This window comes from Doryrhamphus excisus, linkage group LG1, assembly GCF_037039965.1.
Source record: "Doryrhamphus excisus strain RoL-2023G ecotype Guam linkage group LG1, RoL_Dexc_Guam_v1.1, whole genome shotgun sequence".
In the NCBI taxonomy this organism is placed as follows: Eukaryota; Metazoa; Chordata; class Actinopteri; order Syngnathiformes; family Syngnathidae; genus Doryrhamphus; species Doryrhamphus excisus.
Window position 1 is genome coordinate 21112083 of NC_136357.1, and position 16600 is coordinate 21128682.

Below are 16600 nucleotides of genomic sequence, written 5' to 3' on the forward strand. Positions count from 1 at the left end.
TTCACACTCACATTCATACCTATGGACAATTTGGAGTGGCCAATTAACCTAGCATGTTTTTGGAATGTGGGAGGAAACCGGAGTACCCGGAGAAAACCCACGCATGCACGGGGAGAACATGCAAACTCCACACAGAGATGGCCAAGGGTGGAATTCAACCCTGGTCTCCGAGCTGTGAGGTCTGTGCGCTATCCACTTGACCGCCGTGCCGCCCTTAGATAAAGTTAAAAACCTTAAAGTTGAGAAACCATCTAACCAGAGGGGGAGGGCTGCGACTCCATCTCTCGCCAACATACGATGCTGTTCCTTCCTAAAAGATTAAATCATTTCGCCAAAAACAAAAATAAAAAAACAAATAAACACAACGCAGCTACTTCGGTTTCAGGCGTGTCCATGACCATGATTACATCTGAATGGAACACTAACGAGCGCAATAAACCACTCCTCCATCGCCTCCACTGTATCTGAACAATTGCCACAACACAGCCAAAGCCTTCCTGTCTGGACATGCGTCCACCTTTACAGGGTAATTGTTTGGATCCCGCACCAACTCCTCACGCTAGGGTAGTCCTACCTAGTCATTTAGCATGAACTGATGACGCCTCCTTGGATGAAGGGTGAAACATCTTTTAAGACAACCTGAACAGTTCAAGTTGTCAGATCGTACAATGACGTGGATGACATGTTTGGTGTTGGGTACCTTTCACTGGAACTGGGAAAATTAGCATACCATAACACCATGAACCAAAATGTAGTTTTGTTACGTGTACTGCTTGGTGTTGCAGTACAGACTGATTATGTCGGTTCTTTTCACTACTTTTTGGCGCAATGGATCTATAAAAAAAAGAAAACACTGTAATAATTAACAAGATGAACCAATCCAACAGTTATTTTGACAATGCACCTTGAAAACGCTGAATACTGCAAGGGGAAGAATCAAACTGCACGGTGGTGTAATATGGTCTGTTTATTTTGTCCTGTTAGCTGTTTGTTTGTGATCATGAGTGACTGCAGCTGGTCGTGTCTCTCTAGCTGCATAAAAACATTTGGTTGACAGAGCTGTTTGGCTCAACCAGCAGTCACAACATTGGGAAAATGACCAAAGTGGTCTTTAGACTAGAGAACCTTAACTCTGACCTGGTCAAGCAAGAATAAGATGCACATAGGATTCTTTGTGGTTTCTCTGAAGGCTTCAAACACCCACAGCCCCGCCTTCTTCCCGGCCTCCCACTTGGCACGGAGACATGCTCGATACTCTGCTTTCATTTCATAAAGATGAAAACACAATCAATACAATGAGACAGGAATTGGAAGTCATTTTCATTAGAGCAGCTGAGAATTGTGTAGTCATTACCAGCCCAGGAGTGGAGGGGGGGGGGGCTCTAGTGGAGGCTGCAGGCAGCCATTTGTATTCAAGATGCCCGCCCTTGCTCTCCCCTTGCAACCCGCATCCTCTGTCAACATCCCGTACAGAAATACAAACTATTTCCCCGTCGTCATGCCGGTCCATCTCATGTTTGTTTAGTGTATTTCACACGGAAACGGCTTTGCAAAGATCCGTTAAACACTCCTGTGGCTTGTTTTGGCTATTGAGCTCCGGCTGCATGATTGTTTTTTTGTTTCACCTCATCTATCTCCTTCCACGCCATATGTTTTCAAAAGGGGGGACGGCAAAGGACTTAAAGCGCCACACCGTGAGAGCTCATCAGCGCTGGCTCAGGGGAAATAACAGTAGCAGTTTGGCCGTGGGAAGTCGGGGAAAAACTGGGAAAAAGGGGCGTTTTGTCTGTTTTTGTTGTTTTCCCCGGCGCCTTCGCTGCCTCTGAGCTCATTGTCATAAAAATTGAATCTGCCATGCTGCTGTAAACCTCTGTCAAGGTAGAGAAATAAAGACAGACGCTCACGAGGAGCCCACCCACTCTCACAAGTACCGTATGCCTGAAAAGCCTGCAATTTGCAAACAAAGCCAGTTTGCTACACCGACACTGTTTGGGGTTTTTTGGCAGCGCACGTCATTTTAATATTTCTTGTTTATGTGCTGGCTCTCTTTGATTAGCCCGCTTTGTGTTTCTCGTTGACCGAACAAGATTCCAATGAAGGAAAATGGTGGTAAAATGTGTTTTCGGGCAGGGCTGTCATCTTTAGAAGAGCGAGTAATCAGTCAGCAAATATCCTGAAGATTAAGTTGTCCTGCTGGAGATCCTCGAGAAGTGTTTGCTTAATCAGTGCTGCTGGCCAGGTACTTCATGATGCTGGAGTGGAACCCTGTACCTAATCATTTGGCCTAATATAATAGAGGCTAATATTGCTCTGCAGGCAGGCCCATAATAAAGCAAGTATACTGGCTCTTGTTATTATAGATGTTTTATTGGTTGCCAGACCCTTTCTTATGTTTAAAACACTTGTGGAATTAAGCTGAGAGATCTTTACTGAGTTTGTTGGCATTTGTAGGACTTCGGAGGTGCGTTTTTCCAGAAACTTGTATCATATTCTATTGTGCATGATGCGTATTTTCCGTTATTATGTCAAGTGTATCATGTCATATATCATGTCAGCTATATTGGATGATATGAAGGTAAAGGGACTATACAGGTGTGCTACGAAAACATTCCACTAATAAATAAGGAATACTACTTTGCAGGAATTGTGTTTTTACAGGCGGGTCTGGAACCAATTACTTTCTAAACCCTTCTTATTTTTTTACTTCATATATTACTGCATGTACGTATATTATCATTTCCTGATGCCTGAATATGCGTGGTCTCTCCATTCTCACAAAAGCTAACCCTCTCCCGTTTGCGTTTTAGGCCCCAGCGAGTCAACTGGGTGAAAGTGGACGATGACGTGCCATCCCACGCCGTCATCACTGGCGCTGATCTTTACATCGAAAACCTCAACAAATCCTACAACGGAACCTACCGCTGTGTGGCAGCCAACTCACTGGGGGAGTCTTTTGACGAGTACATCCTCTACGTCTATGGTATGCCGACTTTTCTCAATACCTAACATTTGTTCTAAATCTTCATGCCTGAGTCAAAGACCTTTTTCATAGCTGAGTTCAGGGCTATTCAACTGGCTTGTTAGGCGGATGGGACTACAGCAAATGGTTAGAATAATCAAGTCATAAATGAAATTATGCGACTTCAAAATCTTTGAGGGTTGGACTCCGCTACGGCTTTGGTGGACAAAATACACCATTTCTAAGATGAGGGGATTCCGTTTGTGGCTGCAGGATTGGGTCTCCGCTTTTTATAGACGTGGTGGTCCTACTGGCGTTATCGGGCCATGGCCATCAGTTTCCTCTGGTTCTGTTCACAGCCAAATCTGCCACGGCCTTGGTCTGAGGTCGTGGTTCTCGCCTGGAAAAGGGCGAAATGCCATGTTTGGGTCGAGGCTGAGATCCTGCCCCAAGTGGAGGAGATCACATACCTTAGACCAGGGGTGCTCATTAAGTCGATCGCGATCTACCGGTCGATCGCGGAGGTGGTACTGGTCGATCGCTGGTCGATCGCGGCGTGACATTAAAAAAATATCATCCTAGCATCAATGCCGTCACTTGATTGATATACAGGGCAGCCATTCAGATGACAACTGAATGTTGCCCTTCGGGTGACCAATCAAATCAAACAACGCCTCTAAGTGCAGCAGAACTTACGATGTCAGCCTATCACCCATCCCCGTTACTTGATTGACATACAGGACAACCAGTCAGATGACAACTGAATTTTGACCTTTAGGTCACCGCTCATGCGTAAACAACGATGCAAAGTGCTAAGCTAGTCTGCGAATTGCGTCAGATTTTAAGCCCTCGCTAAAGTTTATGGTCACTAAAATGAGTGAAGGAGCTGGACCAAGTAAAAAGGCACAAACATATCACTTCCATACGGAATGGGAGGTGGACTTTTTTTTCACAATGTCTTTTTCGAAGTGCGTTTGCCTGGCTAACCTGGCTATCAGCAGCTACTGTCCGGACTATGCATCCCTGGCTGATTCAATTCAGTGCAAGTCATCAAAGTAAACTCAGGTAATTACAAAAAATGTTAATAGTTAATTATGTGTGTTTTGCAATATTGGCTCATTTGGTTATGTAAGGTACATCAACATACATTGTACGTACAAATAATCCTCAATACATTTGAAAATAAATAGATGTTTTGCATTTTTGTAGTGGGTAGATCATTTTGACTCGGTCATTTTAAAAGTAGCTCGCATGCTGAAAAAGTGTGAGCACCCCTGCCTTAGATGGATCACAAGATTCATGGGCAAATTGGTGCAGCATCTACAATGATGCAGACACTGTATTGGACCATTGTGGTGAAGAGGGAGCTGAACCGAAAGGCTTTCAATTTACTCGTCAAGCTACCTTCTGACCCTCACTTATGGTTATGAGCTTCGGGTAATGAGTGGCTGGGTTCTCACTCAGACATAGGGTGAGATCTCCGTCATCCGAGAAGAACTTTGAGTAGAGCCCCTGCTCCTCCGCATTGAGAGGCTCGAGGTGAGGTGGCTCAGGCATCTTGTCAGGATGCATCTTGGACACCTCCCTCTGGAGGTTTTCAGGCTACGCAGCAGGAAAGTAAGAGGCCTTGGGGAAGACCCAGGATACATCGGAGACAATACATTTCTCTCAACTGGCCTGGGAACCATTTCAGGATCCCCGGGAAGAGCTCAACAAAGTAACCGGGAGAGGGAAATCTGGGTTTCTCTGCTTAGCATGCTTCCCCCAGACCCAATCCTGTATTAGCAGAGGAAGATGAATGAATGGAGTTAAAGATCCGTTGTACAACAGGAGGACTTGGATGCGTTTCAGAACCTACTGCCAAAAAATGCGCGTTAATGATCCTCTCTATGAACTTATATTTTTTGGAACGTCCTGTAAAAAATGTTAGTCACTGAACTCTCGGGCCGGTCTGATGTCCTTCATTGCTCGGGTTTGTTCCACGGTCTCCAGTTGAATAGCCCTGAGTCAGAGAGTTCAGGTATATTAATCAATGTGGCAAATCTATGAAATTTCACCCTGCATGTTCAAAATAGTTTGATTAGATTTCTTTTTTCCCCCCAAGACTTGAGCATTCTTGCTCGCTAGCATCTTAACAAGGTCAACCTCTTAATTAACCTCCATTGATTCATGTGATTACCTGATTCTTCTCCATGCAGTTCCTCCATCCTCATTGCCACATTACCGCATTGTTTGGTACCGTTACAAGCAGTAGCAACATGGCATTGTGCTCTAATGTGCTCTTCCAGGGCTTAATGACTTCAATCTCACCTTCCATAGTCCACAGATGAATCATTTGCTGTCTCTTGTTGCGTAGAATTAAAAGAGTGAAGAGAAATATTGTTTTCTTGCTAGATGAGAGTAAGGAGACGCTCAATGGATGCCTGCTGAATAGGCTTTGTTTACAGCTAATGAGAAGCTCAATAAAACAACAGATAATGACGTTGCATTGTGTTGCCGTTTGGTGCATTCGGTTGCAATGACCACAAAGAGCATGCAGAAATGACAAATATGTACAAGAAAATGTGTTGGAGGTGTTGCTCTGCTCTCTCACTCTGTGTGCTCTTCAAAAATATACACTCACGATCCAAATTTGAAGACCAGTTGAAAGAATTTACATTTAGGTGCTTCTAAGTAGAGATTCAAAATGACCATATCCAAAATGAAAAACAAAATCCAATCTAAAACAGAAATAAAATGTTGAAAAAAAGTCAGTAAATGTCCAAAACATTGGTTTGGGCATGCTCGATGACAGTGTCTCCAGGATGCTAGTGGGAATGTTGCTCCAGGTGGTGAAGATGGCTTCACGGGGGGCATCCACTGTGTGGAACTAATCTGTAAACTTCACTTGCCATCCATCCCCAAATTTTCTCAATTGGATTTAGATCAGGGGAAACACAGGATGGTCCAAAGGAACAAGTGCTTTGTCATGCGGGCATTGTGTAGCGTCGTCCAGTCGTTACCACACATCTTCACATAACCAGCTACCATTTGACGCCCCTGCGCAACTTGAAGCTCCATTGTTCTGTTGTTCTATCATGATGGCGCCCCCTCCATGTGCCTTGTAGAAAACATCTCGAAAGATATGCTTGTCATGCTAATGTTGAAAGCTGTTTAGACCGTCAAGATTAACTTTCTTCCACCTTTGAATGTGCCGTGTTTGATGCTCTCCTGGAAATTCCAAACCGGCAATTTTGAAGATGTTTTTCTGATGTCGTCTGATGGTTATTGGACTGCACTCGGCACCAGTAACAACCTTCATTTGGGCCGAGGATGGTCCAGTGTCTTGATGGACAACTTTGGGATCCTCCTGCTGACATTTTTTGGGGGTCTACCACTTTTTTGTTCCATAAACTTCAGGATCTTTGAAAAAGAGAGAAAGCTTTTTTGCCTTTGCCATCAAGAGACGATGACAGTGTGAATACTGGCCAAGAGTTTGGCTTTTAAATTCAAAATTGCATTTGGAAGTTAGAACCTTAGAACCTCCACAAGCTCCAGTGCAAAATGTAAGCTTTTCAAAATTTTCAACTGGTCTTAAAATTCTGATCAGGAGTGCATTTTAATATAAGAAGCAACCTACGCATTCAACTCAGGAGACGGCATTTTGGTTTTCTATATTTGAGTTAGGTCACTTAATATGTCAGAAACGCCGACCAATCAAATCCTTACTTTATACATATATTTTTTACTGTGCAGCCGTTGGCGCCATGACAACAATAGTAGATACCAAAATATGCAAACGACAAGTCTTAGTTTTAGCTGGACTTATTAACGGCTGTTGAACCTGACAAAGCAGTTACCATCCACAAGTTTTTCCAGCCATTTGCCATCAGGCTTTTTGTCCACATCCATCCCTGAGCTTAAACAACAAAACCCCATGGCGAAAAAGCTGTGAGTCGTCGCCTCTTATCCACCCACACGCCACCCCCGCCTCCCCCCTTGCAGTGTGAAAAGGCTAACAGAGTAATGCAACACATGGGAAAGAAAAATACATACATATTTTTTTTAAAAGGCCTCAGTGCTTTTAGAGATAGTCTTTTGATGCGTCCACTACCATCAGCTGATATCGCCTGAAATCCAATGGGGAAATCACGGCCAGCCTTGGCTGTGATAATGGAAAGACGGGATGTCACGGCAGAGTTGTCAAAAGCTGCGTTGTGTGCTCAGTCTATAGCCAAACACGGGGCAACATATCGGATTGTTTCATCTCAAAAAAACAAACGCCAGCCTGTATCAAAGATGCATCAGTCCACATGCAAAGAGTTGGTCTAATTAACCGTTTACTTTGAAGTTATCCCACAAATTACTGCTGCAAAATTGTCATGGCTCCAACATCGTGGATGTCCTACGAAGGTCAGTTTTAAACAAAAAACAGAAAACAAACTGTGTCTTTAGCAGTTTGTTTACATCAGCTGTGTTCAAAGTGTGGCCCAGGGGCATTTTGTGGCCTGCTTTGTTTTTTTTATGGGCCCACAGCACATTGTACAAACATTATTTAACAAGCAAACTGAAAAAAACACGAAAATGGAAAGATCTATTAAAATTAAAAGTTGTAAAATCTAAGAAAATAAGTATTTTGAAGACAAATACTTAAGTCATAATATACACATATTATAAATTATATTTTTTGGAACATTAGGTTGTGGAAATAGTTAGAATGTTGCGAGAATAAAGTCCAAATATTATTATGATTACGAGAAGAAAATTTACAAGCAAATTGATATAATTGGAAAACGTAAAAAACTACAAGTCAAGTTGAAAAAAGTGTTGTATAGTAATGCCAAAAAAGCGTCAATTTTGCATGAATAAACAGTAATAATAATCATAATAATAATAAATGGTAATATGAGGAAAAATGATGTCATTTTACTAGCATAGAGCTGAAATATTAAAGGGGGCCTATATGCTTTTTCCACTATAAATGTAGTTAGAATGTTGTATTCTCGTGTTAAATGATGCTAAAGTTTCAGATAATGAAGTTTGCACATTCTGAAGTGAGCCGTGAAAGAAGTTTGAGACGGCTCAAAATGCTTGGTTTCAGAGGGCGTTGCAAAACTGTTTCTTTGTGATGTCACAGTGGCATTGTTTCATTTTTCACTATGTGGTGCTCACTGAAAAAAGGTTCAAATTTCTCGTCTAAGCACCGAAAATACAAAGACAGTAGTAAAGGATGTAGTCCACAGATGATATCCACGAGAAAAGCTTAGCAAAAGGCTAAAAACAAAAAGGTAATACAGTTTTTTTCAGTTGATTTGTTCCGGACCGACTGTGATAAGTGAGGAAGACGAACCAAAGTTGACTTAACTGTACCACTTGTTGGCGCAGTACGGACCGGTTGTTGGCTATGACTATTTTAAGATGAACCAAACTGTACTGGGCAGTACTGTTTGGAGGTGTGGTACTGATACTGGTTATTTGAGTAACTTTCAGTACATATCAGAATCACCTTTATTGTCATTGTATTGCATACAACAAAATTTTATTGCAACTCCAAGGTGCATTTTGTAGAAAGCAAAAATAAGAATAAGAAAAGGATAAATATATAAATATAAAAGTGTCAGGTGCTGTTCAAAATAAGTGTAAATATACGTATCAAAAGCAATAACCTATACAGGAACAGGATGTAGAATTGCAGTAACCAAAATGTGGAATTTCAGTAAACAAAATGTAGTATTGCACATATTGTACCTGAGTTTGACTTGAATGAGGGAATATTATTGCACGTAAGTCTAGTATTGCACAATTTTGAAGCTTATTGTACATAACAGTGAGGTGTGTGTTTTAGTGGTGCAAAAGTAAGTAATGTTCATTTATGATTGTTCATTGCAGTGATGGCTTTGGGAAACAAGCTGTCCCTGAGTCTGTTATATGGCATATGGCATATGGCACTGAAGCTACTAAAGATTGTGTACCTTTTTGAGGTGTACCAAATTGTAATGAACTGTCCTGTTTGGTGTTGCGGTACGGACTGGTTATTTGGAGCTAGAAAAAACGGTCTACTGTACTAAGCTGAACCCAACTGTACAGCTTTATAATGAGCAAATTAGCAGAGTGAAGCACATCCAAGTGTAAGGTGTTTTACATCCCTTCCATAGTGTCTGTTCATAGTTTATAGGAGCTATATGAATACCAAGCGTACTATGTACTGTGTACTACGTATGTCTGTGTAACTCAATGATGAAGTATACGAGTCACCCCCTCACACCCCAAGCCAGCCAGAACAAATGCAAGCCTCGGCCGTCTTCCCCCTCTAATACCTCACATTCCGGCCTATTGTGACCCGCGTGTGATTGAGAGCACAGTGAGACCGCCTGACACTAACAACGTTAACGGGTGAAAAAGAATGCTATTGCTGGAGGTCTCGGGGAATGGCCCCTACTTCACAGGCTAAGAAAACACAACCATTAGGCTTTTCCCTCTCGTGGTCGAGTGCCAGCCAGAGCCAAAGGGGTCTCGGCTTGTTTACAGGCAGCCAATAACTGAGTTTCTCTCCTCCACCTTATCCGCTCATTTATTTCACATGGGCAGCCTTTTCACTGACCTCGCCGCTCACGGACGTCTTAGTTATTCTCCTGCTTTACATTCCTGCTCCGTTTACAACACTAGGGAGTTGCGGCGCAAGTCACAGCAGGCCCTTAATGCGTATTCTGTGGAGGCACAATCGCTGTTTGTTTGCAAAAATTATACGCCCCAGCGGATGTCGGATTGCCGGGTTGAAGTACAGGTCAATCATTACTCCCAAAACACATTTCAAAGATGAGCTACTGAATCTGCTATAAAAAACATACAATCATTGGTATGCAAACCGCTTTTTACTCCCATACGTTACAGTAATGGCCGCACGGTGGACGAGTGGTTACCATGTTGGCCACACGGTCAGGAGATTGTGTTTGAATCTCTGCTTGGGTGTGTCTGCGTGGAGTTTGCATGTTCCATGTGTTCATGGGTTTTCTCGATTTTCCTCCCAACAATCCAAAAACACGAATGTTGTTTGTTTACATGTGCCCTGTGATTGGCTGACGACCACTCCAGGGTGTACCCCGCCTCTCGTCCAAAGTCAGCTGCGACCCTAGTGAGGAACCAAAGTGCTAACTATTTTCAAGCTAGCATTAGGGGTCTTTCACTCAACCTATTAGAGTGGAAGGAAATCCAACAGAAAGACTACACACTGATCAAAACACATGATGCAAAAATCAGCAAAGTTGTATCTAAACTATCATTTTGTAATAAGATGACACCCAATGAAGCGGACAGGTTAATTGAGGATCACTTTATGATTGGATTGAGTTCAAACACCCAATGTTGTATGATAGAATTAGGAAAAATGTCGGATCAGGGAAAAAATATTCCCCCACTCTGGGAAAAATGGGGGGAAAAAAATGGGAAAAAATGCAAAATTTTAAATATTTCGAAGAGAAGTCATTTTTACTTAATCAGAGGGAATTTATAACATTTTTAATGGATAATTGGTTTATACATAGAGAAAAGGGCGGCGGTGGTTAGCGCACAGACCTCACAGCTCAGAGACCAGGGTTCAATTCCACCCTCGGCCATCTCTGTGTGGAGTTTGCATGTTCTCCCCGTGCATGCGTGGGTTTTCTCCGGGTACTCCGGTTTCCTCCCACATTCCAAAAACATGCTAGGTTAATTGGCCACTCCAAATTGTCCATAGGTATGAATGTGAGTGTGAATGGTTGTTTGTCTATATGTGCCCTGTGATTGGCTGGCCACCAGTCCAGGGTGTACCCCGCCTCTCGCCCGAAGACAGTGGGAAAGGCTCCAGCACCCCCGCGACCCTCGTGAGGAAAAAGCGGTAGAAAATGAATGAATGAATGAATGAACATAGAAAAATGAATTGTCCACTTTGTAATGGTTATCTTTCCCTGGTTAAGTTATGTGGTTAAGAGATGTATCGATGGATATTCATGGAGATGTAACACTAGGAGTTGTTTAAATTTTTAACGTTACATAAGCTCAAAAAAAACTCCCTATTTGATGGTTGAGGTAAGAATTTAAAAACAATTTTCAAAATAATCATAAACTATGAACTGATAACCAGTCAGGAGAATATCCTGAAACGAGTTGATACGACCAAACCTACATTAAGAAAGGTAATGTCGAATTTCCTATTTTTATTCTTGTCAAACTGTTTTGGAACTCGGCAGGTGGCATAATATTATAAAGAAAAATAACATCATAATAAAAAGCGTCCCATTTCAAAGTCAGTGAGCTGCAAGACGCGCTCAGACCTCAGGTGACGGCGATGTCTTTAAATGTTATATCTCCCTGCATCACTTTGACACTGATGATGGCCAACCAGCTTTTTGCGCTCCAAGACGGGAAAGAAACCAATGAGGCAAGCACCGCCCCTGAGCGCCTCTTTGGTCGGCCCAGCCCCGCTTCCCCAGCGGATCAATCTTTCCTGCCTTTTGTCCGCAAATCTTTTTGTTTTGTCAAGGTTGTTTTTTTAAAAGACACAACTGATGGCCGATGAATTAAAAACACGTTGTACACCAGCAGCGGTCCAGATCGCCTGAAGGTCTTCATTTGTTCATTATCGTACATTGGCTCCAGGCAGTCTTCCACTCAGGGTCTCTGCCTTCTATTTGAATGACTCCATTCACTTGCAGCTCAAGTGCTTGTTGTTAAACACTAACAACTATGCCGTCACCATGAAGCATAACAGCCTTCGGGCAAAGCCACTTTTACATGAAAAACAAGCTGAACATGCTCGTTGCAGACATTCACCCACGGCATTTTAACCTTTATTACCTTTATTACTTCCTTTGTGTAACTTTTGGAAGGTCATTATTTTTCAATTTGCCCCACGCTGGCAGTCAAAATAATGTTGGGATCATTTAGAATCACTCAAGTAAATAACATGTACTGCATGTAATCCCGCAATCCCCAAAAAGACGTAGCTGTTTAAAAGTACCAGATTGTAGAGTTGCAACAATTAATCAATGATTAGTTCATTCATTCATTTTCTACCGCTTATCCTCACGAGGGTCGAGGGGGTGCTGGAGCCTATCCCAGCTGTCATCGGGCGAGAGGCGGGGTACACCCTGGACTGGTGGCCAGCCAATCACAGGGCACATATAGACAAACAACCATTCACACTCACATTCATACCTATGGACAATTTGGAGTGGCCAATTAACCTAGCATGTTTTTGGAATGTGGGAGGAAACCGGAGTACCCGGAGAAAACCCACGCATCCACGGGGAGAACATGCAAACTCCACACAGAGATGGCCGAGTGTGGAATTGAACCCGGGTCTCCTCGCTGTGAGGCGTGCTAACACACGACTGCCGTGCAGCCCACCGTTTGGAAAACAGTGATTGCCATATTTGTCTCTTTTCTTTTCGGACCAAACCACGATATTGATATACATCATATTGATTTAGTCCGTCTCGGGCAGGGGTGTCCAGAGTTTCTTTTATTGGGCCATATTGGCACATTTGAAAATCAAATTTGACAGGAAACAAAAAAAAACAACAGCAAGTGCCACTTCTCGAAATTATGACTTATTAATTATGATTATGATGTTATTTTTCTTCATAATATTATGCCATTAGTCTTCTAAAGTGTTGACTTTTTCTTGTTAGATTACACATCTTGTAAAATGACTGCAGATCTTTCCATTTCTGCTGTTTGATTACTTTTCTTATTAAATGATATTTTTAGTTCCCACGGGTCAATAGAAAAAGAGCCATGGGCAACAGTCTGGACACCCCTGATATGGACCAACGTTTTTAGGAGTGCATGAGCGAGTGGAAAGGGAAGCCATATCTCTCTTTGAGTAGCAACAGTTGACTGGAAGCGCGTGTAGAAGTAGATAAAGGTCAATGATTAATGAATGGTGCCGCATGTTGTTAGCTATTAGCAACCATGTTTAGTGTTTTCTGAGTGAGCGTGAGCATGTTTATGCCTGTTATACCGGTATAAACATACCGCAATATCACTCATTCTGTCAGGATCTTCTGTTCTATCACATTATGGTCTGCTATGGTTTATTTGTTTCTGAAAGAGAGTAGGAAGAAGCAGTTACAGTGTTTGCTGTGTTACTTGGGCAGGCTCCCCTTCACCAACTTGCACTTTCCTGAGGGACGACAACAGCAACTAGTATGCGCCGACACGTTTGCTTGTCAACAGGGCCCTGCTGCATCGCAATGACAGCACATGTTGCTCATTAAGACGTTTAATTGCTTTAACGAGCTCCCAAGCAGTGTCACCACAGCAAAGTAATGGTACATGTGGCATGATACAGAGGCGTACCGAGTTCCTTGTTACATACATATGTATGTATGTATGTGTGTGTATATATATATATATATATATATATATATATATATATATATGTGTGTGTGTGTGTGTGTGTGTGTGTGTATATGTATGTATGTATATGTATATATATATATATATGTGTGTGTGTGTGTGTGTATATGTATGTATATATATATATATATAATAGTGTGTGTATGTATGTATGTATATATATATGTGTATATACGTATATATACACACATGTATATTAGGGCTGTTCATCGATTAAAATATTTGATCATGATTAATCACATTTTGTCCACAATTAACTCACAATTAATCAGCATTTAATTGCCGATGGAAGTAAGTTTTTATCTATAATAAGTATGATAATTACATCAAATTTTATGTAACAGGATATCAATTTGTGAACTTGGGGCCATTGTTTTAAAAAATACAGTCAGAGAGCATAATATTGTATTACTATTTTTCTTTATTATTAGCATATTACCTCTTAAACTCCCCCCACAAACTTTCAGCAAATACAAAATGTGAGCGAGTGAGACCTCTCACACTAACATATTTTTGTTTATTTGTGTCAGCTCAAAATAAGATTTGTTTGTTTATGATACTGGTTTTAAATGTATCATAAATGTTTTTTTAAATGTTTCTAAATGTCTGTGAGTAAAAAAGCCTATTTAGGAACATTCAGAAATAATTATTATTTAAAAAGTGCCTCAATGCATGAAATGTACAAATGAAAATACCTAAAACACGGCAATAGTCATAAAACATTTCATCCAAATTGCTGGAGGAGCCCAACAGGGGCGGGCAAACCTGCTTTTCATTGATGTTTTCAGTTAATAATGTGACAAGACTAGAAATCAATGTATTGTGAAATACAAAACATGAGTTATGGATACCAGCATTTTATTCATGTTCTGGTAAAACAAGCATATTGGCTTGAAGTTAGCTATGACAATACATTTGGCAAAAATGTAGGCATTGGTATCGGATGATTCCACTCATGGGGATTGGTATTGGCAGCATATATATATATACTATATATATATATATATATTTTATATTTATATTATATATATTATAATATATATTATATAATATTTATATATATTTACATTTATATTGTATATATACTGTATACACATTCAAGCGTTAGGCGCTTTTGTAAGGAGAATGAGGAAGTGTCCAATATTTCACAGATGAAAATGAATGGACTCGAGCCGTGTGAATTGGAGAGATACATACATTAACAGCCTCTTGCCCGAAGACAGCTGGGATAGGCTCCAGCATACCCGCTGTCCTAGTGAGGATGGATGGCATACAGTAAATTGTGTACTGCTGTTGACAGTATTGTAATTACAGCTCTAAAAAAATATATATATCTTTATTGAAAGGAGAAAAAAATGCAATGTTTAGTTATTTCATCGTGTCAGGTCGCACATTTCCCCAAATTCCATTTCCGGGTCATGTGATTGTAGTTAGGAGCTGAGACATTTAAGTCGGTGATGCTTGTTTTTTAGCGGATAATAAGCGGGTCATGACCCTCGCCGACCGACGACAGCGCAGCCTTACTACCGCCGCTCAATGCTAACAAAGCAGCCAATGGCTTTCGGCAGCACATCGAATCCCAGTTTGGACTGCAAGGACTAACACAGGACAGGACAAAGGACGCCCTGGAGATCCATTTTCTCTCTTATCACAAATGGGGGGGGACACAGTTTTAGTGGTTTTGAAAGGTTTTCGTATATGTGAGTGCGAGTGCACATACAATGGAACCTCTGTTAGTGTACGCCCCAGTTTGCATGTTTTTCCGTTGATTTATGCCAGGATTTTGCCTACGTGTGCTGACATTTTCTGATTACTGCACTTTCTGTTGTCTTATTAATACACTGCATGTATTTTTATCACAGGATATCCTTGTTAGTAGGTGGAAACAGGAAGCAAAAGTCAGCGGTGTCGCTCGTCTGTGATGTCATCAGTAGTCGACTTGTAGTTCTAGTAGTTCTTTTCTAACATTAGTTAGAAAACTAACTGTATTAACAGTTAACCATAAAAACATGTTTTTATGGTTCTCGTTTTACAGTTGTAGTTTTACATATATAAACAATTCTAATGTTTATAAAGGAATGAAAACTGAAAAACACGTTTCTCGCCAAAGACACTGTGCGCTATTTTTTTTATTCATTCGTGTTTCTTCTCACCTTTTTTACCAAAATGCTGGTGCAGAGGCTCCGTTGTGAGTAGCTGATTAAACTTGAGGTGAGAAACACAGCTGAATTTGAAGCATAATTCATGGCAAAACAAGAAGGTGGTTTCCGTGTCCATCTTGCTGCCACGTGGTGTCTTTGGCAACAGACACTTTGCTTTGATTGCTTCGCTGCTGTAGGCTTCACACGCGCACGGTCATGTATCACCAAATAGTGATATCATACCATCTTTTTTGTTGTTGCACTCATTCGTATCCCCCACCGTGAGTTTGTCCTGTATTTGTCTTCTCATCCAGATGCTCCCACCACTACCCCTCCACCCACCACAGCCACCACCACCACCACCTCCATCACCTCCTCCTCCTCCCACCACCCTGCAGCCAGTCAAGGTACAGTATCAGCCTCACGTAGCTTTGAATGCCGCCACTCTCTGTGTGTTGTTGGTACGGACAAGTTGCGTTAATCCAAAGACACAAAAACAAACGTGACGCCGGCGCCTCTCAAAAGAAACCTTCTTTACCGCTGGAGCAATTTGTGGGGAAACCGGATGAATAACAAAGTTGGCAGAGAGCGTGAGGAGTGGCATCAGGTTTATCACCCCCAAAGGGATCCTTGAGGAACGACTTTGTCGCAAGGATGCCAACTGGAGCTTATGTTTCGGCAGGATATTAGCAAATCAAGAAGCACTGAAAAAAGAACCACAATTTGTTGGAAATATGCTGACTTCAGTTCAGTCAACATCAAATTGCTAACTTTTTCTTTGGCCTCTTGGAGCGAGCCCCCTAAATCCTTGCTTATGGATGTTTAAATTTTTAAATACAAATATCAATTATTTGGCCCATTGGCCTGTTGGCCTTGTTACGGTCGCAGAGTATGCTGGAGCCTATCCCAGTTGACTATGGGCGGGAGGCGGGGTACACCCTGGACTGGTGGCCAGCCAATCACAGGGCACATATAGACAAACAACCATTCATGAACATAACATGCATATTTTTGGAATGTGGGAGGAAACCAGAGAAAACCCAGGCATGCCACACAGAGATGCTCAAATGGAGATTTGAACCCAGATCTTCCCAATCTTCTGATTGTGTGATGCTAACCACCA

The 16600-nt window shown here is 41.7% G+C and overlaps 1 protein-coding gene across 5 annotated transcripts in view; it reads left to right on the forward strand.

The window, feature by feature from the left end:
* LOC131132813 (cell adhesion molecule 1) overlaps positions 1 to 16600 on the forward strand; it is a 371964-nt gene that overhangs the window by 327925 nt on the left and 27439 nt on the right. For 3 of the 5 annotated variants that reach the window (XM_078791837.1, XM_078791841.1, XM_078791845.1), the window contains exons 8-9: positions 2808 to 2980; positions 15792 to 15884. In XM_078791837.1, the coding sequence (XP_078647963.1) occupies positions 2808 to 2980; positions 15792 to 15884 (266 nt within the window). The remainder of the gene's footprint in view (positions 1 to 2807; positions 2981 to 15791; positions 15885 to 16600) is intronic. The other 2 variants (XM_078791848.1, XM_078791852.1) reach the window with 1 other exon arrangement.